This window comes from Scyliorhinus torazame, chromosome 17, assembly GCF_047496885.1.
Source record: "Scyliorhinus torazame isolate Kashiwa2021f chromosome 17, sScyTor2.1, whole genome shotgun sequence".
Taxonomy (NCBI): domain Eukaryota; kingdom Metazoa; phylum Chordata; class Chondrichthyes; order Carcharhiniformes; family Scyliorhinidae; genus Scyliorhinus; species Scyliorhinus torazame.
The window spans coordinates 12485926-12509369 of record NC_092723.1 but is presented as its reverse complement, the minus strand read 5'-3'; the positions used below and the strand labels follow the sequence as shown (position 1 = coordinate 12509369).

The window sequence follows — 23444 nt, the reverse complement described above, 5'->3', positions numbered from 1 at the left end:
GGGGCTGGGGGGCTGGTGGGGGTTACTGGGGATCACTATTTGGCAGGCCGGATCCGCGCACGGCTAGTGCCATGTTGCACAACGCGGCCGCCACCATGCGCATGCGTGGCGACGGACCCGCCCATTCTCCAGCTGTTTTTGCGGTGGACGCCGAAAGCTTTACCCGGGGCGGCTACTAGCCCCCCCAACGGTCCCGGAATCGGTGCAGCCGTTGCGCCATTTTTTCTGGCATAAAACTCCACTGTTCCCACGCTGGCGTCAGCACTTCCTCCGGAAGTCAGAGAATCCAGCCCCACGTCTTTCGTGACTTGTGGGAGGAAACCGGAGCACCCGGAGGAAACCCACGCAGACACAGGGGGAACATGGAGACTCCGCACAGACAGTGACCCACCGGGGAATCGAACCTGGGGCCCTGGCGCTGTGAAGCAACAGTGCTAACCACTGTGCTACCGTACTGCCCACATTCTAGACAATTGCATTCCAGTAAAAAGTTTCTGTAAGGTATAGCTCCTGCATCTGAAAGAGTGGGGAAAGGAGACCGTTCCTGAAGCAGACAGGGGCACGTTGTTGGGACAGATCGATAGACGGTTTAAATAAAAAACAGAAAAGGCTGGAAGAACTCAGAGTTAATGTTCCGAGTCCATATGACAGAACCCCTATGACGGACTCAAAACGTTACCTTTGTTTCTCTCTCCACAGATGCTGCGAGACCTGCTGAGTTTTCCGACAGTTTCCATTTTTATTTCAGATTTTCAGCTTCTGCAGTATTTTGTTTTTATTATTGGAGAGACACAATGTTGAGACGGGAAAATGAGAGATGGTAAAGAGACACACGTCTTGTGGACACAGTGAGAAAGGGAGAGAGAGAGAGAGAGATACAGACAAACAGAGCAAGAGGCACCTTGTGGAGGCAGACAGAGAGAGGGAAAGAGAGAGGAACTTTGATCAGCACCTTGCTGAGACAGAAACTGAAAGAGAGTGATCCCTTGCTGTGGCAGTCAGAGAGAGACCTTATTGAGTGGCGGCAGAATGGATGAAGAGAAAGATTGAGAAACACTGGTGGAGAATTACTTTTGAAGCTTGGTGGACCCAAATAATAACAAAACACAAACTGTGGGCAGGATTCTCACTAGCCGACGCCGAAATTGTGATTGGCGATTGGATGGAGAATGGATTCCGACGTCGGATCCAGGGCAGGCGCCGGTTTGATGCTGGTTTGCAATGCTCCGCCCGCTACAAACCAGCGTCACCGGGATGCGCGCCGCGTGCAGTTGCAATGCCGTTGGCGCGTCACCGGCTGGCCCACCCGCGATGCTCCGCCCCCGATGGGCCGAGTTCCCGACGGCGCGCCCACATGTGGTCACAGCAGTCGGGAATCGGTTGAGTCGGCTGCGGACGGCGTCCAACACCGCCACACTCATCCGGGATCCGTGCTGCTGGCCGGCGGGCTTCCTAGGGCTGGGGGGAGTAGTGGGGGGGGTGGTTAGGGGTTGGGCTGTGAGATCAGGGTGGGTGGGTTAGGGTTCTAGCATGGCTGGCGCCATCATTTCTGGTGTGGCTGGAACAGGCCGTCAGCCCTGCGCATGTGTGACCCGGGACCCGGCCATTCTCCGGCCGTTTTCCGCACAATCTGCGGGTGGTTCACGCAGCGCTGGTGCTAGCCCCTCACCAGTACCGGAATCAGTGAGGGGTTCGCGCCGATTTTCCTGTTGTGAACCACCTGCGGCCTCTCCGTTGCGGCCGGCACTTAGCCGCTGGAACGGAGAATTCCGCCCTCATTTTTAATAATAAATTTAGAGTACCCAATTCTTTTTTTTTTCCAATTAAGGGGCAATTTAGTATGACCAATCCACCTACCCTGCACATCTTTGGGTTGTGGGGCTGAAACCCACGCAGACACGGGGAGAATGTGCAAACTCCACACGGACAGTGACCCGGGACTTGGATTGAACCCGGGTGTTCGAATCCTGAGGCAGCAGTGCTAACTACTGAGCCACCGTGCTGCCCCCAACAACAGAAACTCTGAATTATCACTTATGTTGCTATCATGCACAAATCCAAAGTACTGTGTTTCTCAAATTGAAGAAATAGATTCTAGACTGATTCAAGTTATGTTCAACTTGTTTATTTTCTTGAAACAATCAAGGCAGAGAGTAATTAATTATCTCAGGGAGGGGTACATTTTGTATGAAACGATGAAGATTCTATGTAGGACAATGGACAGCAGGAAACTAATGGCAGGTTCAATTGTGAGGATGCAGTGATATTGGAAACTGGATCTGAAATGTTACTTTTTGTTCTTCTGTAATTACATGTGAAGGCTCAAAATGATGTGCTGAACATTTACTAAAGATCATGCAAGTCTCATTCACCCATCATCGCTGTGTTGGCTGATCTACATCATATCCAAGTCCACCCTCAACTCAATAGTAAAATTTTCATCCTTTTGTTGAAATTCCTCCAAATTTCACTGCTCGTCATCTCTGTAACCTTCTCCAGCCTTCCTACCTTGAGGGGTTCTGTATCTTCCAACTCTGGCTTCTTGTTCGTCCCCCACTGCCTTTATCTAGTCATTGACAGCCACAACTGCAACTGTAAAGTATAAGAATGTGGATGCAGGAGCTCAGAAATAAACACAGAAAGTGCTGGAAAAACTCAGCAGGTCCAGCAGCCTCTGTGGAGAGAGGAACAGTTAACGTTTCGAGTCCACTGTGACTCTTTGGCGTTCAATTCCAAAGAGGAGTCATTTTGGACTCTGTTTCTCTTTCCACAAACCCTGCCAGACCTCACTTTCTGTTTTTATAACTTCAGCTGTGCTGCCCTTAATGTCTGGAATTTCCTCCCTAAATCTCTTTGACTCTCAGTTGCTGTCTCTTTCTTTGAGACACTCCTTAAAGTGTGAATCTTTGAGCAAGCATATTAATCACTTGTCCTAATAATTCTTTCTTTGGCTTGGTGTCACTTTTTGTTTGATTGCACTCCTGAGAAACAGCTTGAGACATTTTACTACATTAATGGTAGCACAGTGGGGCAGCACGGCAGCACAGTGGTTAGCACTGTTGCTTCACAGCGCCAGATCCCAGGTTCGATTCCTGGCTTGGGTCACTGTCTGTGCGGAGTCTGCACGTTCTCCCCGTGTCTGTGTGGGTTTCCTCCGGGTGCTCCGGTTTCCTCCCACAAGTCCCGAAAGACGTGCTGTTAGGTGAATTGGACATTCTGTATTCTCCCTCCGTGTACCCGAACAGGCACTGGAGTGTGGCAACTCGGGGCTTTTCACAGTAACTTCATTGCAGTGTTACTGTAAGCCTACTTGTGACAATAACGATTATTATTATTTATCCTTCACTCACCATCACAACAAGGTGGTCCAGTCAGTCACGTTGCACCGTGTGGGGGCTTGCTGTGGACAAATCTCCAGCTGCATTTCCTACATCATAACACTTCAAAAGGAGGCTTCATTGACTGAAAGGTTTTTTTGGGATGTCTGCTACTGTGAACGGTGCTGTACAAGTGCGGGCCTTTTTCACAACTAGTGGACATATATTTCTGTAATTTAAATCTGTTGGGTTGAAGATCACAATTGTAGTAATGTAACCCTGTTCCTGTGTGCATATGCACACACGAGCTAATAAACCTCCCAGTTTATTTGTGGAGCAATTAGTAGCAATGGGGTGGGTGGGGGTAAGGCTGGAATCTCAGCAGAACTGCACATTGAAGAGCTCACTTGACTGCATTGGTCGGGTGCCAGGGAGCCCTGGATTTACAGCGCTAGGACCCCCCCCCCCCCACCCACCCAGGCAACACCTCCCTCCATTCTCCACCCTTCAGCTCAGCATCGCACTGCTGCCACCCCCTTTTGAGGCGAACTGCAGGGAAATTGGGTTCTAATTAAAAACTTCCAGCCAGCATTTTCCACTCCACTCAGGGAGGGAATGTGGGAAGACAGCAGGCAGCGCGTGGGACAGAGAGAGAGAGCCTGGATTGTTGTTGCAAAAACACACAACTGTCTTTGTCAATTGCATGTTTTGAAATTGCAAGCAGAGGATTGTTTTGAGAAGGGAAACGTGGTTTTTTTAAAAATCAGCTGTAACTGGCTGCCCTCATCAAACTCCAATTGTGACAATATTTTGGAGTTTTAAGAAAAAAAGAAAACTTTTGGGGGACTTTGAGAAGTTTTGGAAATTTACATGTGTTTTTTCCCCCCGGAATTGCTGGTTTGATTTGATTGAAGGGCTGTTTTTTCTCTCTGTCTCTGTGACCATGCTGGGCTGTTGTGAGGGGCTTGCTCGCCCTGTCCGGAGGAGCTCCTGGGTGCTCAGCGCCCTGTCCCTTCACTGGGGCACCGAGAGTGGCCAAGTGGACAACGAGATCGTGGTGCTCGCCACGGGCGTGGATCAGTACCTGCAGGAGATCTTTCACCACCTGGACTGCGAAGGGGACGGACTGGTGTCCGGGGAGGACTTTGCGCTGCTCTGCTCGGTGCTGGGGCTGGAGGAGGAGGGCGAGGAGAGCGATGCCCACTCCCCGCTCAGCCACCTGCCCGAGCTGCTCACCTTCCGCCAGTTCCACGCCCGCCTCTGCGAGCCCTTCGAGCGGCGGGCAGCGGCCCCCCGCCTGCCGGTGGCCCGGGAGACGGAGCACATCGAGAGGCAGATCCGCCTGCGCTGCCCCATCAGGAGGAGGAGGAAGAAATGCGCCTCCTTCGACCTGTCCCAGGGCTGGGGGCAGAGCACCGTCTTCCGGCCCGGCCAGCTGGAGTGGGAGAATGCCAGCCTCCGGGAGCTGGTGGAGGATCTCCGCGGTGCCCTGCAGGGCAGCGATGCCCGCTGCCTGGCTCTGCAGGTGGGGCTGCTGAAGGCGCACGGCCCGGGAGGCCGGGCCCGGAAGATGTCAGCCCCGGCGGGAGCGGAAAGCCGCCCTGTCCCGCACAGCTGCAGAGGGCTCCGGAGCCTGCTGCGGGAGCTGGAGCTGCTCCGGTCCTCCAGAGACGGGCAGATCGAGGAGGCCATGCGCTTTAACCAGCAGCTGGAGGAGGAATTGCGGGAAGCTCACGGTTTGCTGGGACACTGGGAGCATTCCCTCTCTGCGCTCACTGCTGACAATGCCCAGATCAGGAAGAAGGCAGAGCGGGCCACTGCAGCTCTCATGGGGGCCCTGAACAAGGTGAAGGAGTTGGAAAGCAGAGCTGAGCAGGTTCCTCACTTACAAAGCCGGGTTCAAGAGCTGCAACAAGAGCTGGAGCGATGCAGGTCAGTGACATGTGTGGTTTTTAATTCGTCCATATGGATATATGGGCTCAAAGCATTTGCTGTCTATTCCCAGTTGCTCTTAGAATCATAGAATTTACATTGCAGAAGGAGGCCATTCGGGCCATCGAGTCTGCACTGGCCCTGGAAAGTGCACCCTACCCAAGCCCACACCTCCCCCTATCACCCACACCTCCACCCTCTTCCCCTGTACCTCCACCCTCTTTTCCTCCGTGCCTCCTCCCTCTTTTCCTCCGCCCTCTTTCCCCCGCACCTCCGCCCTCTTTCCCTCGCACCTCCGCCCTCTTTTCCCCCGCACCTCTGCCCTCTTTTCCCCCGCACCTCCGCCCTCTTCCTGTAACCCCGGCTAACCTTTTTTGGACACTAAGGGCAATTTAGCATGACCAATCCACCTAACCTGCACATCTTTAGACTGTGGGAGGAAACCGGAGCACCCGGAGGAAACCCACGCAGACACGGGGAGAACGTGCAGACTCCGCACAGGCAGTGACCCAAGCCGGGAATCGAATTTGGGACCCTGGAGCTGGAAGCAACAGTGCTAACTACTGTGCTACCGTGCTGCCCTTGAGCGGTTTGCTAGGCCATCTGAGAGGGCAGTTAAGAGTCAACCACATTGCTGTGAGTTTGGAGTCACTTGTAGGACAGGCTGTTAATGTGGCAGATTTCCTTCCCTAAAGGACATTAGCGTTTAAGAGTCTGCAGTGAAGTGACCAGTCATGGTCATATTAAATGGCGGTGCAGTCTCGATGGACTGAATGGCCGCCTCCTGTTCCTATAATGAACCAGATGAGAATTTACCACAATGGATGATAACTTCACTGAGACTAATTTTCAATTCCAGGTTAATTAATTGAATTTTACATTTTCCCAGAGCCTAGGTTTTTATTCATTGTACGAGATGTGGGTATTGCCCATCCAGAGTTGGTCTTGAGAAGGTGATGATGAGCTTCCTTCTAGAACCGCTGCAGTCCCAGAGGTGTAGGTACACCCACGGTGCTGTTAGGGAGGGAGTTTCTGGATTTTGACCCAGCGACAGTGAAGGATCGCCGATATATTTCCAAGTCAGGGTGGTGAGTGACTTGGAGGGGAACCTCCAGGTGGTGGTTCTAGATGCTTGTGGTCATGCGTTTGGAAGGTGCTGCTTCAGAGTTCCTGCTGTGCATCTTGTAGATGGTACACACGGCTGCCACCTGTCAGTGGTTGTGGGTTTGAATGTTTGTGGAAGTGGGAGCAATCAAGCGGGATGCTTTGTCCTGGATGGTGATTAGTTTCTTAAGTGTTGTTGGAGCTGTACTCATCCAGGCAAGTGGAGAGTATTCCATTACACGCCTGACTTATGTTTTGTAGGTGATGGACAGGCTTTGGGGAGTCAGGAGGTGAGGTACTCACTGCAGGATTCCTAGCCTTTGACCTACTCTGGTAGCCAGAGTATTTATACGGCTAGTCTAGTTCAGTTTCTGGACACTGGATGTTGATAGTGGGAGATTGAGTGATGGTAATGCCATTGAATGTCAAGGGGAGATGGTTAGATTCTCTCTTGTTCACTTGGGTCACTGGATTGCTAGCCCAGTGACAGAGAAATATGGAAATTAGGAGCAGGAGGAGGTCATTCAGCCCTTCAAGCCTGCTGCACCATTCGTTATGATCATGTCTGATCATCTAACTCAATAGGCTAATCTCACTACCCCCCCCCATATCCTTTGATCCCCTTCGCTATCGAATCATTATCATTACACTACTGCCTCTCCCATTAGATTGTTCATTTAAATCATTTCTTATACGTCAAGAGGCATGTCACAATTGATGAATTGCAAGCTGAATCACACACCTTTCGCTGGGGCAGTTTTCTAATGACATGAGGGCCACTTGTATTTAGGAGCAGCGATGGACGATGACAAATGTGGGTAGAACATTGATTTTAACCTGCTTGTAATTCAGCCCAGGCACTTGGTATGAAAGTCATTTCTTTTGGCAGTAAAGATTTAAGACATTTGGGAAGTTTGAATCATCTCCATCCAGCCCCACCTGCTTCTAAGTGTAATGACAGACAAGAGCCCGGCGATAGGAGGGATCCCATTTTGCCATTATGTCATTGCAGGCACGAGAGGGAAGAATTCTGAAATGTGATTTCACTGAAAGAAATTGCGAGTGAATGGACTGTGCTGTATGCACTGAGGCGATATACTGCACTGTATCCATTGTGGGGAATATACTTCCCCGGTGCTGTTAAGTAGTGAATTCCAGGAGGTTTACTCGGCCTCTGCTATATGTCAACGCTGATTTGGAAGTTGATGGTGTCACCATGTGCCTGATGCTTTTGTGCATTTTGCCGGTGAAGGTTGCAGGTTGGGAAGTGTTAACTGAAGTTCACCTTGAGACATTGTAGGCAGATTACAGCAGTGCTGATGGGAGCGGACACTTAAATTTGACCAGAAGAAATCTTAATCCATGTGGGAAGTCGCAAAGACAATCCCCTCATTCAATAGGATGTGGCATCGTGCCATATGAAATGCCAACTGTGCCATGGTTCTGAATACCCGCTCTGTCATAATTCTGTCTCACAGAAGGTGGTGTTCAATGCCTGTGTTGCATCCCCATTGCCTATTTAAATCAAAGATATCAATCATTCACTGTGAATCTAATCTGTTTCTATTCCTCATGAAGACAAATTCTGCCAGGGCTGATGGGCACCATTGCTACCCTGTGAACGAATCACTGCCAAGACTTTACGATCTTTTTAGTGAATTTCGACCTCCAAGGCTTGCCCTCTATAGCTTTGTCTACTTGTTATCCTCAGTGAAAAGCTCATTTGACAGACTAACTTCTCTTACTCACTCGTCCAAACACAAATGACTCCACCCCATCCCCACCGCCCAACCCCCGCCAGCCCCCAACTGGCACATATTGAAACACAGATTTCTGTGTCTACAGTGCATCTAGCATCCTTATCAGAACTAATACAGTTTGAAGCCTCATTCTCGTGGATCCTGCTGTTGGCAAGACCAGACATTGACAAATATTACACCTTAAAAATGTAAAGAAGTTCTGAAATTACTTTCTAGTATTTGAACAAGGCAGTTTAATGTACTTACAAATGTATTGAGGACAGACTGATGTTGCAACTTGTAAAAACTGGATGTACTAAAGCAGTCTTTGCTTGAATGTTTTTACTGTCTTAAGAATCATGTTATTTATGTCATGTTATGGATCAAGGAGCATTTGGTCCTTTTTAGCATGTTTTCTTATTAACCCATCATGCCCTAAAAGCCTTTCACTATGTACACTCCACATTTATTTAAAGGTTGGAAGTTAATTCCAAAACATCTTGAATTGTATTACCCATACAAGAGCTGTGGCAATGTAGCACAGTGGTTAGCACTGTTGTTTCACAGCGCCAGGGACCCGGGTTCGATTCCCGGCATGCGTCACTGCCTGTGCACAGTTCTCCCCGTGTCTGCGTGGGTTTCCTCCGGGTGTTCCGGTTTCCTCCCACAAGTCCCGAAAGACGTGCTGTTAGGTGAATTGGACATTCTGAATTCTCCCTCTGTGTACCCGTACAGGCGCCGGAATGTGGCGACTGGGGGGATTTTCACAGTAGCTTCACTGCAGTGTTAATGTAAGCCTACTTGTGACACTAATAAAGATTATTATCAATCTGCCCTGAAAGTAACAGGGAAGGGAGATTACAGGAATGTTACATGAATGTGTTTTTTTGTGAAATGGGCCAACACCGCTCTTAACAATAGTGGACAAAGAAATTGGACTTGACGGCATTAATGTTTGTTTGGCAATATTTGAACAAAATAATTTCAAAGGCAATAAGCCTCCTCTTAAATGTTCCTACTCCATCTGACTGAGGCTCTGTACAATTCCATCCAAAACATGCTAATTTATGCTATTGGTTCCAACCAAAAGATCATTCCTCAGTTCACCTTAAATTATAAAGAAAAGCTGTCTCACAAAGAGAAGAAGGTGTGAGGAACATTATACCAACAGGCCCAGCTGAGATCAACTTTGGGGGGCATATGGCAACTTGACAGGGGAGGTCTGAACCTTTTGACGTAATTACAGGGGAGCTCTAAGTAAGAAAATGGCATTTTCAGCATAACCCAAGTGGAGCAGTCAGTTAGCAGTGGTTGATGCCTTCAGTTCCCTAAAAGCAGATTGCAGCCCTGGACGTATAAAGGTGCGGAGTGCAGCAAAGCAAGATTTGATGCTTCCAAAGTGTCCTGTAGTTTTCAGGATTTGCTAGCTGCCGCTCAACTAGTGACACTGTTGATCGTTGACACGGAACCAAGGGAATGTGCAATGTCTTCATACGGTTCTTCATCCAGGGTCTTCTGACATTACGGTGGACAAGCAAGAGAAACCCCCTGTGGCATGGAAAGGAGCGGAGGGGCTTCGGTCCAGTGGGGTAAAGTGAAACAGCAGAGGGGAAAAAAACACGAATTGTTATAGCTCCTTTGACAACCTCCCAAACCATTTTACGCCCAATTAAATACTTTAACTGTAGTCACTGATATAAGTTTGAATAAACAGCAGCTAAATTGCGCACACAACGCAAGGAGGTTTGAGGAACATTATACCCACAGGCCCAGCTGAGATCACCTTTGGGAGGCATATGGCAACTGACAGATTACAGCGCAGAAGGAGGCCATTTGGCTCACGGACACCCACGTGTTCTTTCTAATCCCACCTTCCTGCACCCAGCCCATAGCCTTGAAGCTTAGTCCAGCCGTAGCCCTGGGCGGCATGGTAGCACAGTGGCTAGCACCATTGCTTCACAGCGCCAGGGTCCCAGGTTCGATTCCTGGCTTGGATCACTGTCTGTGCGGAGTCTGCACGTTCTCCCCGTGTCTGCGTGGGTTTCCTCCGGGGGCTCCGGTTTCCTCCCACAAGTCCCGAAAGACGTGTTAGGTAATTTGGACATTGTGAATTCTCCCTCTGTGTACCCCAACAGGCGCTGAAATGTGACGACGCGGGGCTTTTCACAGTAACTTCATTGCCGTGTTAATGTAAGCCTAATTGTGACAATAAAAATTATTATTACAGCACTTAAGGTGCAGATCCAGGTTCTAAGAGTTTAGGCCTCTGCTTCCACCACCAATTCTGGCAGTGAATTCCAAACCTGCTATCCTCTGCAGAAAAAACGTCTTCCTCGTGTCCCCTTTACACCTTCTGCCACTTATCTAGAATCTATGTCCCCTGGTTCTAGAATTCTCCACCAAGGGAAACAAATTTATCCTTTCCACTCTCAATCGTCCCCTCATAAGACCTCACAAACAGCAAAGTATTGAAGATCAAAAACGTGTTGTACAGATGTCAGGTTGCAGGGTAATGTTTAATGGAGAAGAGCATAATAGAATGGAACAAATAGAATGGAAGAACGTGTAGTGTAGTTGAGTAGAATGAAACTGAAATGATGCAATAGATTGGCGACGAAAGTCTGCTCCTGACAGAAAGGGGCTAATTAGCAATCAATCGACATTGTGATCCATCTTTGGACAAGGCAGCTGATAAAACGGTCACAATTTCTTCATCACCCCATGAACAATTACTGTACCCACAGTGAGCTCATGTATTTTTCAAGGTGAGTGAGGTGGCCTCGGCTTGCTGAATGTTTTGCAATGGTTTTTTGCTGTCCTCAGCTGTCTCGAGGCTGCTGTTTATTACACTTGAAACCACAGCGAGTTGTAACACTCTATTAGGGGGCATAGATCATCTGCTCATGTCGGCACAACCAGACAGCTGAGGTGCACAATAGAGAACAGAGTAAATATACTGCTCACATCACAGGGAAAAGCAATCAAAGTCAAAATGAAATATCCTCCCGTGTCCCCCACGGGGAGTGAGGATGAGAGAAAACTAGAGTAGAAATCAGAGTCATTGTTGTGTTTTTTTTCGACACAATTATTGTTGATTAACATCCTTGTCTGGTTTAGCACAGTGGGCTAAACAGCTGGCTTGTAATGCCAGAACAAGGCCAGCAGCGCGGGTTCAATTCCCGTACCGGCCTCCCCGAACAGGCGCCGGAATGTGGCGACTAGGGGCTTTTCACAGTAACTTCATTGAAGCCTACTTGTGACAATAAGCGATTTTCATTGTCTATATATGTGATATTTTGTAAGTGAAAGGATTCTCACATGGAGAAAGGAATATTGTTACCCACCAATGTAAATAGTTCTCCGAAACATCAAACTTCTTAACGCAGAATGTGGTCAACAATGGAACAAGTTGTCGGAAGAATGGTTAAGATTGGGATACTGGACTCACTTAAAACGCAGTTAGATAATATAGTAAGAAGGCAGTAAGCTTTGTATTTGAGAGGATGAGTCCAATGGAATGAAGACCTTCTTCATCCTAACCTATCTTAATATATTGCAAATGTGGCAGATGGAGTTGAATGTGGATAAGTGTGAGGTTCTGCATTTTGGTCGGAAAAATGGGAAGCAATTCATTATCTAAATAGGGAGAGACTTCAGGGTGCTCCGAAGCAAAGGGATCTAGGTGTCCTTGTGCATGAGTCATGGAAAACTAGCGTGTAGGTGCAGCAGATAATAAGGGTAACAAATGGAATGTTGGTATTTAGAGCAAAAGGAATAGAGTATAAATGTAAGGAAGTGTTGTTGCAACTATACAAGACATTGGTAAGACCGCACCTAGAGTATTGAGCACGGTTTTGGTCCCCTTATTTGAGGAAAGATGTAGTGACATTGGAGGCAGTTCAGAGGAGGTTTACTGGATTGATTTCCAGAGATGAGGGGTTTGTCGTGTGAGGAGAGATTGAACAGTTTGGGCCGATACTCTCTAGAGTTTAGAAGAATGAGAGGAGAACAAATTGAGGTATACAAGATGCTAAACGGTATGGATAAAGTAGACGTGGAGCAGATACTTCCTCTTGTGGGACAGTCTAGATTGAGAGGTCATAATCTTTGAATAAGAGGGAGCAGATTTGAAGAGAAACTACTTCTCCCAAAGGGTTGTGAATCTGTGGAATTCGCTCCCCAGAGTGCAGTGGATACATGGACAGTGAGGAAATTTAAGTAGGAGTTAGACAGATTTTTAATTGGTAATGGGTTGAAGGGTTTATGGAGAATGGGCAGGACGGTGGAGTTGAGGCCAGGATGGGATCAGCCATGATCACATTGAGGGTGTTAGGCTCGGGAGGCTAAATCGCCTACTCCTGCTCCTATTTCTAGGGAGGAGATGCTCTGGCTGCTTTTGCAATGCAGCTCTTTGCATTGAAGGTAATAGATGAGGAACATATCAGGCATGATAGAATTGCAGAGCAGACTCGATGGGCTGAATGGCCTAATTCTATTCCTATATCTTATGAACTTATGAACAAACAGAACATAAGTTGCCTGATGTGTGTGCTCGGTTCCATAATTTTAGCACTGGGCTGGTTTAGCACACTGGGCTAAATTGCTGGCTTTTAAAGCAGACCAAGGCAGGCCAGTAGCACGTTCGATTCCCGTACCAGCCTCCCTGAACAGGCGCCGGAATGTGGCGACTAGGGGCTTTTCACAGTAACTTCATTTGAAGCCTACTTGTGACAATAAGCGATTTTCATTTCATTTCATAATTATTAAGAGCATAATGGTGACATGCAAAGAATTCCCTGGGTCAGTTGCAGCATTGCAGCTTGTCTGGGAAGAGATGGAAGCAGGTCAGAGGATACAACCATCACTGGATAATCCATGCTTTGCTTCAGACTTCCTTGCAATCGATGGTCGATCTCCGATTGTGCCAACTTTGTGTCTGCAAAGACCATTTCCCTCCACCACCACACCCCTGGTTGGTGAGACAACATCTGCTGATATGACAGTTGAATGTGGCCTACTGAGCCAAGCTGGTGCATGTTCTGAGATAAAGTTTCATTGTAAGTCTGACATACCATGATTGGAGTGCTTCCAGAGAAGTGTCAGGATGACATTTGACACATCACGTTGGCGTCACAAGGTGTTAAGTTACAAGCTAAGGGCTGGAGTCTCTGCACATATTAATCTTCTATGGAATGTGCACCACTGCCAGATAGGCACAGAACATCCTTGATCAAGTCTGGCCTCCCTGACTTTTTTTCCAGTTCATTCTTCTTCACCAAAGAGCTCCAATATATGGGGATCCTTTCTGGGAAATCCATTAGTGTTGCAAATGGAAACTATAGTGAAAGTTAAACAAGCAATCCTACACTAATTCATGGATCTAAATGGGAATAGCGTATAATAAATAATGGCCCAGAAATGGTCTCGCACCTTTGGCTGATTCTTCTTACTGCGAAGAGTTCAAATCTAACCATGGAAAAATATGGAATTGAATTCAATACATTTGATAATTTGTGAGTTGGCTGCAGTGAAAAACAAACTCAGTGCCCAATGCTTGACCTTCTGCACAGGATTGTCCCTCTCCTCTTCAGGTCTTCCACCTCCAACTGAAAGCCTCAATCTGTTGGGTGAACAACTCCCATTTCAGCCGCATCAATATCTCATACTGCGTGACTACAGAAGTCTTCTCATTGCAAATCCTCTCGGACTCCCCTTGAGCGTCGTCACTTGCTTCACTCTTTCGCTCCGCTCCCGCCTCCATCTCAAGAGTGTGCAGTGCCTCCTCTTTTACCCTCCGAGTTTCACTGAGGGTCTCCACCATCGAGCCGAGATCAGGAACAGTTTGCTGGGCGGCCCTCTCTTTGCCTTGCGAATCGGCAGCCAGCTAACGCCTCTGTTTCTTCTCCTCCTCCTCCCATTCCAGGTCCTTTTGCACCGAGGAGTTGTTCAGGTTCATGTGATCTCCATGTTGAAGCCATCCAGCTGCCAGTCAGCCTCTTCTCCGCAGCTTGCTGGAGCAGATGGTTCTGAGTAACCAGCTCCTTGATGGACTGCTGGAAGCAGCTCATGGGTGCAAACCTTTTCCTTCTGCTTTGTGAGTTCCTCTAGGTGCAAGGCCACCTTTAGTTTCAGGGCCTTTCCGCCGATTCTTCCTACTTTAGCAAGTGCCATCACCTTCTCTCGGCTGTGTGAGCCTTGCGCTGTTTACTCCATCTCCCGTTGGGCAGTGACACTCTGTTGTCCTTTGCATTTCTGCTCCATCATCTATTCTTCTGACAGCAGCCAGTTAGAACATGGAACATACAGTGCCGAAGGAGGCCATTCGGCCCATCGAGTCTGCACCGACCCACTTACGCCCTCACTTCCACCCTATTCCCCTAACCCAATAGCCCCATTTAACCTTTTTGGACACTAAGGGCAATTTATCATGGCCAAGCCACTTAACCTGCACATCTTTGGACTGTGGGAGGAAACCGGAGCACCCGGAGGAAACCCACGCAGACACGGGGAGAACGTGCAGACTCCGTGCAGACAGTGAACGAGCAGGGAATTGAACCTGGGACCCTGGCGCTGTGAAACCACAGTGCTAACCACTGTGCTACCGTGCTGCCCATTCGTTTAACCTCTTGTTGATTTGTGGCTTGCTGGCTTGATGGGTGAGGTTCGCCTGCACGGGTGATGTGGTTAATTCTCCATGGCTCTGATGTGACTGGCTTTTTTCTGTTTTCTTTCATCCCCACCACTGTAACCCCGCCAAGGCAGTTGTGTTGTGATCTTGTAAGGGGGTAGTTTAAGCACCCTTTGCGGACTGTGGCTGGAATTATTCGGCTGTTCTCGCTGACGGGATATTCTGGTCCCACGGATGGCGAAACCCCCCCCCCCCACTCACCGTGGATTTCCCAGAAACGGTGGGATATAGAACGGGAAACCCCATTGGCAGCAGTGGGATCAGAAGATCCTGCCACTGGCCAATGACAGGCTGCCTCTGCTTCACCAAACACGTGATGGCCGGGAGGGGGGGGGTGGGGGGGGAGGGGCGGTGGGGGGGGAGGGGCGGGGGGGGGGGCAGAGAATCCCGCCCTGTATCTTCATTGTTGTGAAGTCCTCTTCAAATGAGCGAGCCACTTCAAAATAATAAGGGAATAAAACCACAAAATAATCTAGGTGTTTGTTGAGCTTTAGCTTTACATTGATTATCTTCGCTATTTATTTAACCAGATAGCTAAGCCATTTACCAGTGCAATCAAACCAAAACAGAAAGAGTGTCTCTCTTAGTCAGTGTTCAGAAAGTTAAGGTTCTTTATCATTATCTTTATCATGGCTTTGTGAAGGGTAGGTCATGCCTCACAAACCTTATCGAGTTCTTTGAGAAGGTGACTGAACAGGTAGACGAGTGTAGAGCAGTTGATGTGGTGTATATGGATTTCAGCAAAGCGTTTGATAAGGTTCCCCACGGTAGGCTATTGCAGAAAATACGGAGGCTGGGGATTGAGGGTGATTTAGAGATGTGGATCAGAAATTGGCTAGCTGAAAGAAGACAGAGGGTGGTGGTTGATGGGAAATGTTCAGAATGGAGTTCAGTTACAAGTGGAGTACCACAAGGATCTGTTCTGGGGCCGTTGCTGTTTGTCATTTTTATCAATGACCTAGAGGAAGGCGCAGAAGGGTGGGTGAGTAAATTTGCAGACGATACTAAAGTCGGTGGTGTTGTCGATAGTGTGGAAGGAAGTAGCAGGTTACAGAGGGATATAGATAAGCTGCAGTGCTGGGCTGAGAGGTGGCAAATGGAGTTTAATGTAGAGAAGTGTGAGGTGATTCACTTTGGAAGGAAAAACAGGAATGTGGAATATTTGGCTAATGGAAAAGTTCTTGAAAGTGTGGATGAGCAGAGGGATCTAGGTGTCCATGTACATAGATCCCTGAAAGTTGCCACCCAGGTTGATAGGGTGGTGAAGAAGGCCTATGGAGTGTTGGCCTTTATTGGTAGAGGGATTGAGTTCCGGAGTCAGGAGGTCATGTTGCAGCTGTACAGAACTCTGGTACGGCCGCATTTGGAGTATTGCGTACAGTTCTGGTCACCGCATTATAGGAAGGACGTGGAGGCTTTGGAACGGGTGCAGAGGAGATTTACCAGGATGTTGCCTGGTATGGAGGGAAAATCTTATGAGGAAAGGCTGATGGACTTGAGGTTGTTTTCGTTAGAGAGAAGAAGGTTAAGAGGAGACTTAATAGAGGCATACAAAATGATCAGAGGGTTAGATAGGGTGGACAGTGAGAGCCTTCTCCCGCGGATGGAAATGGCTAGCACGAGGGGACATAGCCTTAAACTGAGGGGTAATAGATATAGGACAGAGGTCAGGGGTAGGTTCTTTACGCAAAGAGTAGTGAGGCCGTGGAATGCCCTACCTGCTACAGTGGTGAACTCGCCAACATTGAGTGCATATAAAAGTTTATTGGATAAACATATGGATGATAATGGTATAGTGTAGGTTAGATGGCTTTTGTTTCGGTGCAACATCGTGGGCCGAAGGGCCTGTACTGCGCTGTATCGTTCTATGTTCTGTGTTCTACCAGGGTCGTGTTCGCAGCCAGCCCCAGTTCGAGATCACCCCCCAAATAAAATTCAAAGCCACGTAGTCAAACAAATTTTCTCTCTGGTTGCTCACCATCTGTCATTCCCCACATCTATCTACCTCTGCAGGCACCTCAAGTCAGATGATTCTATTCAAACCTCCCTTTTTTTTTAGACACCACCTCCCCACTCACCTGTGCCTGTTCCTGTTTCAGTGCGATGCATTCGAGGAAACGTAGTGCGTGTGACCTGTGTGTCGTTTTGGCCGAGGGGAAATGGAACATGCATACAGGGGGGCCACCGTCCCTCCAGAGGTCTGCCCGATGGCATATTACAACTTCTACAAACATTTCCCCAAAGACTTCTGCATAACTAACTTAAAGGGAAACATCTCTTCTAGGCAACAGTCCTCATAGATTTTAACCGTTAAAAGTTCCAGTAATATATCCACTGTTGCTAGAAGGGAAGTTTGACACTGGCTTTTCTCTCTCATTCAGTGCTTGGAGACAAAAGTTTGTATCAAAATCTTGCAGACGCTTTTCTCTGAAGGTGGTGGCAGCTACTTTTCCGCAGGCCAGTTTACAGCGTACACAGCGTCAGGATCTCATAGTCACAGCCACTTACAGTCTGCAACCTCTCTTTAAATATGATTCTTTTTCCTTTTAGACGTTCATTTTCTCTCAATTCACAGGTCTTTCATGTCATGTTATGACGACTACTTTTGAGGTAAAGGTAAATTTGCCACTTTGCTCCATCCATTTACTGTCAGCTTTTCATTTTGAAATAGAACATTTAACTTCCAGTCCCTTCCCATATCTTCCTAATGTAAATTTCTATTCATGCTGCCCACTGTTATTCCATCTTAACTCTGCACATCACCATGTCAAACTATTTGCTTTCACACCTAACCCCTTTCTGGTGTTCTAAACCTTGCAGCCGACTGTCTTCAGTTTAATTAAGTTGTTCACACCCACCCAATCAAGCCCATTTCACAGTATGCCACAGTGATATTGGGGAAAATACTGAAACATTTAATATTTCTTCACAGTAATCACTCCATAGTTCTTTAAAAATTGCTAAGAATGCAGGGCTTCAAGAAGACAGATGCTCACCTACATCTTCTCAGGATAGGTAGGAATGGCCAATAAATGTGGTCTTGTCAGTATTGCTCCTACGCCGAGAAAATGTAAATAAAGTTGCTGCAAGTGAGTTCTGTGCAGCCAACTTCAAAGTTGGTAGAGATGATGCGATATTAGAATTTGATGTGAAGTAAGACGCCCACCAACGTTGAGGATGTTGTTCTGCCAATACTGACAAATGCTGTCATGGTTTTTTGATCAAGGTCACAAGAAGGACAAGGCAAAAAGGCTCCAGCTTGGCCGAACAACTCCCAGAACTTCCACAAATATTGCAGCTCGAGTCGAAGGAACTGGAACCCCTCCTGTCGGCAAACACGGGGTCCACCAACAGGGAAGGACGATTCTGTCTCCGGAAGTGGGGAATGCTGCAGCTGGCCGAATGGAGCACCCTCCTGCAATGAAGGTAATTTCAGTTTTTGGGGAGGAAGACCGGCATCAGGTAAAATTGTTGAAAAGCTATCTATTTAAACTTCCAACACCAAACCTTTGCCTTCCGATTGGTCATTGGGCACATATGGGGCGTCATTCTCCGATCCCCCGCCGGGTCGGAGAATGGCCGTTGGCCGCCGTGAATCCCGCCCCCGCCCCCGCCGAAGTCTCCGCTCCCAGAGATTGGGCGGGGGCGGGAATCCGGCCGCGCCGGTTGGCGGGACCCCCCGCTGGATTCTCCGGCCCGGATGGGCCGAAGTCCCGCCCAGGAATTGCCTGTCCTGCCGACGTAAATCAAACCTGGTATTTACCGGCGGGACCAGGCGGCGTGGGCGGGCTCCGGGGTCCTGGGGGGGGGCGCGGGGCGATCTGACCCCGGGGGGTGCCCCCACGGTGACCTGGCCCGCGATCGGGGCCCACCGATCCGCGGGCGGGCCTGTGCCGTGGGGGCACTCTTTCCCTTCCGCCTCCGCCACGGCCTCCACCATGGCGGAGGCGGAAGAGACTCTCCCCACTGCGCATGCGCGGGAAACTGACAGCGGCCGCTGACGCTCCCGCGCATGCGCCGCATTTCCGCGCCAGCTGGCGGGGCAACAAACGCCATTTCCGCCAGCTGGCGGGGCGGAAATCCCTCCGGCGTCGGCCTAGCCCCTCAATGTTGGGGCTAGGCCGCCAAAGATGCGGAGACGTCCGCACCTTTTTGCCGGCGCGATGCCCGTCTGATTGGCGCCGGCTTTGGCGCCATTCGGCGGGCATCCCGCCGTTGGGGGAGAATTTCGCCCATGATCTTTGCTGATGCCACTATAGCAGCTGGGCAGCACGGTAGCACAGTGGTTAGCACAGTTGTTTCACAGCCCAGGTTCGATTCCTAGCTTGGGTCACCGTCTGTGCGGAGTCTGCAAGTTCTCCCCGTGTGTGCATGGGTTTCCTCCGGGAGCTCCGTTTCCCTCCCACAGTCCAAAGATGTGCAGGTTAGGTGGATTGGTCGTGATAAATTGCCCTCAGTGTCCAAAAAGGTTAGGTGGGGTTACTGGGTTACAGGGATAGGTTAGAAGTGTGGGCTTAAAGGGGTGCTCTTTCCAATAGCCGGTGCTGACTTGATGGGCCGAATGGCCTCCTTCTGCATTGTGCATGCTATGATTCTATGATGGTTAGCACTGTTGCTTCACCGCGCCAGGGTCCCAGGTTCGATTCCCGGCTTGGGTCACTGTGCGGAGTTTGCACGTTCTCCCCGGGTCTGCGTGGGTTTCCTCCGGGTGCTCCGGTTTCCTCACGCAAATCCCGGAAGACGTGCTTGTTACGTGAATTGGACATTCTGAATTCTCCCTCTGTGCACCCGAACAGGCGCCGGAGTGTGGCGACTAGGTGATTTTCACAGTAACTTCATTGCAGTTACAATATAAGCCTGCTTGTGACAATAATAAAGATTATAACGCAGCAAATTTGGTTGCGTCACAAATGCTGTTTCAAATAATTTTGCCATGGACCATTATTGCATTAAACCCAGTACTTTCTGAAACTTCACTGTGATCAAGTCTGTTTGTATTTGAGAGAGCGCCTGTTTTTCCACAGATGAGATGCGTTTACTTAGGGCAGTCGAGGGGCGAGCTGCGTCTGATGAGGAAGAAGAGCGATGTACAGAGATCCGACCATGTCAGATGACAGAAGTGAACAATGGGGAAGGGTGAGTAAGGTACATTGAAGGAAAACTCTCTGATTGTGACCACCCTTCTCTGTCCCTTGCACCCATGAAGTCAGTCAGAGCCTACAGGTCTTGCCCTTGCATTCACCAACACTAAAGCCTGCGTAGTACGCACCGCGTGTTCAGGCTCAACCCACCATGAGTACGGCTAGCACAGTGGCTAGCACTGTGGCTTCACAGCGCAAGGGTCCCAGGTTCGATTCCCTGCTGGGTCACTGTCTGTGCAGAGTCTGCACGTTCTCCCCGTGTCTGCGTGGGTTTCCTCCGGGTGCTCCGGTTTCCTCCCACAGTCCAAAGACGTGCAGGTTAGGTGGATTGGCCATGCTAAATTGCTCTTAGTGTCCAAAGGGGTTGGGTGGGGTTGCTGGGTTACGGGTATGGGGCTGAGTTCTGGGAATAAATGGGGTGCTCTTTCCAAGGGCTGGTGCAGGCTCAATGGGCCGAATGGCCTCCTTCTGCACTGTAAATTCTATGTTCTATGAGTAAAGGGGTATGTCACTCCCTTCTCATGAGATTCTCATCCCATGTCATCTGTTGTCACAGTCCAACAGGTTTGTTTTGAATCACTAGCTTTCAGAGCACAGCTCCTTCATCAGGTGAGTGAAGAGGTGGGTTCCACTACCACATATATAGATACGGTCAATATATGTGGTTGTGGAACCCACTTCTTCACTCACCTGGTGAAGGAGCCATGCTCCGAAAGCTAGTGATTCGAAACAAATCTGTTGGACTTTAACCTGGTGTTGTAAGACTTCTTCCTCTGCCCACCTCAGTCCAACGCCGGCATCTCCACATCTGGTGTTAGCCCAAGCTTCGGATAATATTTAGACCAGAAGAATTTCCCTGAGTACATGTGGCAACAGAGGTCACCCTGCATGCCCCCAGTGCCTAGCAGGCTGACAGAATAGGCTGGAGCAAAAGATTCCACATGGCGTGTGAGCGTTATTCAGTGCTGAGCAAAATCACTGCTCATTAACTATACAGTTATTGGGTAAGTGCATCTTTAGTTTCCCTCCACGATACTATATTCCCAAAGCTTTCTGCTTCTGTTCCACACGGATTTCAAAAGTGTCCCACTTTGCTTTAAACTCTGGTTTGCGGTTTCAGCTTTTAAGTTACGACATTGCTTCACAAACAGATTATCATATTACACTAAGCTAATTACCTCCTCAGGCATCACCGTCTATCTCCCGCCCTGACACCGCAATTGCAATAAGTCTCAAGAATTATTCTTATTACAGAAAGTAAATATCTGACTTACCAGAAAATTATAGATATGAACTTTATGGAAGTGAAATTGCCTTATTCATCATTTTTCATATTTGGCCGTCCTAGCCAATGGCTGTCAGATACTCGGTTAAGGACCATTTGCAGTCACCAGCCCCCCCCCCCCCAATAAGATGGATGTAAAGATTCCCGATGGCACTCTTTCAAAGAAAGGCGTGGAACTTAACTTTACCGTTCTTTCCAAAATTAATGACTTGACTAACATCAGTCGGACCAGATTATCTGGTCATTTATCTCATTGCTGTTTCTGCGACATGGCTTTGTGCAATTTATCTTCCGCCTTTCACATTTCAACGCTGTCTACACTCTTAACAAACACTTCATTGACTGTAAAACACTTCTGGACATCCTGGGATTGTGAACGAACTTATGAAGGTGCAAGTTTTCTCTTTCAAACCATTGAGTCCACCCTAAATGTTCACACGGTTTCTTGTATTTATTCAATATCCACAATACTCACACAGTACATTAACTGCACTGTCATTCCCAAGTGGGGTACTTGTGCTTTTGCAGATTTTGGGAGGGGGTATCTTTTATTTGGGACTTATTTTAAATTCTTGTAATATCCAATAGGTGCCATAGTAGCACATTACAACGCCTACTGTCTCAGAACTGTAGCTGTGGTAACAAGGAGAGTGATTCCATGGTCTTCCCCACATGGGTAGAACGAGAGCAGGACCTCACAGCACAGCTAAAGAACAAGGATAAACGACTGTCGGAGCTCCAGAGTGAGACAGAGAAGGTATGGATGCTAATTATGAAAAACTAACAAAGGGTGCAAATCCAAAAAAATACAGCCTGTGGAGGTCTTCTGGCGCAGTGGGTAGCCCCCCTACCCCTGAGCCAGAAGATCCGGATTCGAGACCCACCCCAGGACATGATGGCCAAGGAAGGGGTTCTCAACACAATCAACCTGAAATCATCCAAACGTGCAAATAACCGGCAGTTAAGAATGGGAGAGACTCCTGGTGAGCCACACTTGATGTGAAGTGGTGCACCTCAAGCTATAAGCCTCTGGCGACAGACTAGGTACCTGTTCCGAGAATTACTAGCTACGGAAACAGATGGCAGTCTGCCTTAGCGCATCACTTGGGAAGAGAATTGGATTGGACAAAGCACTGCTGGTTAATAAAGTGGACTTACTTTCCCTTCTATTCCCCCTACAAGAGTTAAAGTTTAGAATAATTTCCAGATTGCTGAATCATTAGGTCTGTGTTTATACTGTGGAAACATTGGGAAATAAACTTGGCTTTTTCTATGGCTGTAGAGAGTAAATATTTTCAATTGAATCAACTGCATTAAAAGCTGTTTTTTTTGTGTAGTTTCCGGGCATTTGAAGAAATGATTTCTGAGCTCTCGGGTTGCATGTAGATTATAGGGTATGGAAGTCACAATTAGAATGTTCTCAGCACAGTGCGTTGGTTTGTGTGTCATTGGGATTTAATGCTGAGGAAAGATTTATTTGTTTAATGGTGTTGTTGCCAATTCTGATCACCACAAAAAAAACGTACAGATACTAAAGGTGAAGGGAAGAGCGACAAGACTGATCCAAGTGAATGAGCGACTGAAAAACACTATGGAGCCACAAGGCTGAATGTTAATCTTGACCAATTCCCCCGACTGGCAGACAATTGAGACATGGGCTGCCACCTGATGCCCTGGTCCGAAGCCAAGCAGAGTTGAGCCTCATTATTTGGGTTGGGCAGGCCTCTCGCCACAAGAAGGCAATCTGTTGCTGCCAGGGAGGAATCAATGGTGGCACTACAGTGGGACATCAGAAGGTGAGGGCAAGAACTCCACAGTTAAAGGGGCAGAGGTTCATAAATTTCATAAGAGCATTTTTCACAAGTTGGAGAACCTCAAAGCATACATAACGACCTAAAAAGAAGGGTAAAGTGTCTCCCTTTAAAATAATAATAATCTTTGTAATTGTCATAAGTAGGCTTACATTAACACTGCAATGAAGTTGCTGTGAAAATTCCCTCGTCGCCACACACCAATGTCTGTTCGGATACACTGAGGGAGAATTCAGAATGTCCAATTCACCTAACAAGCACGTCTTTCGGGACTTGTGGGAGGAAACTGGAGCACCCGGAGGAAACCCACGCAGACACGGGGAGAACGTGTAGACGCTGCACAGACAGTGACCTAAGCCGGGAATCGAACCCGGGTCCCTGGCGCTGTGAAGCAACAGTGCTAATTCAGAAGAGCGGGCTGGTTGTT

At 48.4% G+C, this 23444-nt stretch overlaps 1 protein-coding gene across 1 annotated transcript in view; it reads left to right on the top strand.

Moving 5' to 3' along the window:
* Positions 1 to 3845: 3845 nt before the first annotated feature.
* Positions 3846 to 23444, top strand: part of LOC140393720 (EF-hand and coiled-coil domain-containing protein 1-like) — a 30979-nt gene continuing 11380 nt past the window's right edge. The window contains exons 1-4 of the mRNA XM_072480038.1: positions 3846 to 5249; positions 18007 to 18206; positions 19805 to 19916; positions 21795 to 21963. Of these exons, the coding sequence (XP_072336139.1) occupies positions 4261 to 5249; positions 18007 to 18206; positions 19805 to 19916; positions 21795 to 21963 (1470 nt within the window). The 5' untranslated portion in view covers positions 3846 to 4260. The remainder of the gene's footprint in view (positions 5250 to 18006; positions 18207 to 19804; positions 19917 to 21794; positions 21964 to 23444) is intronic.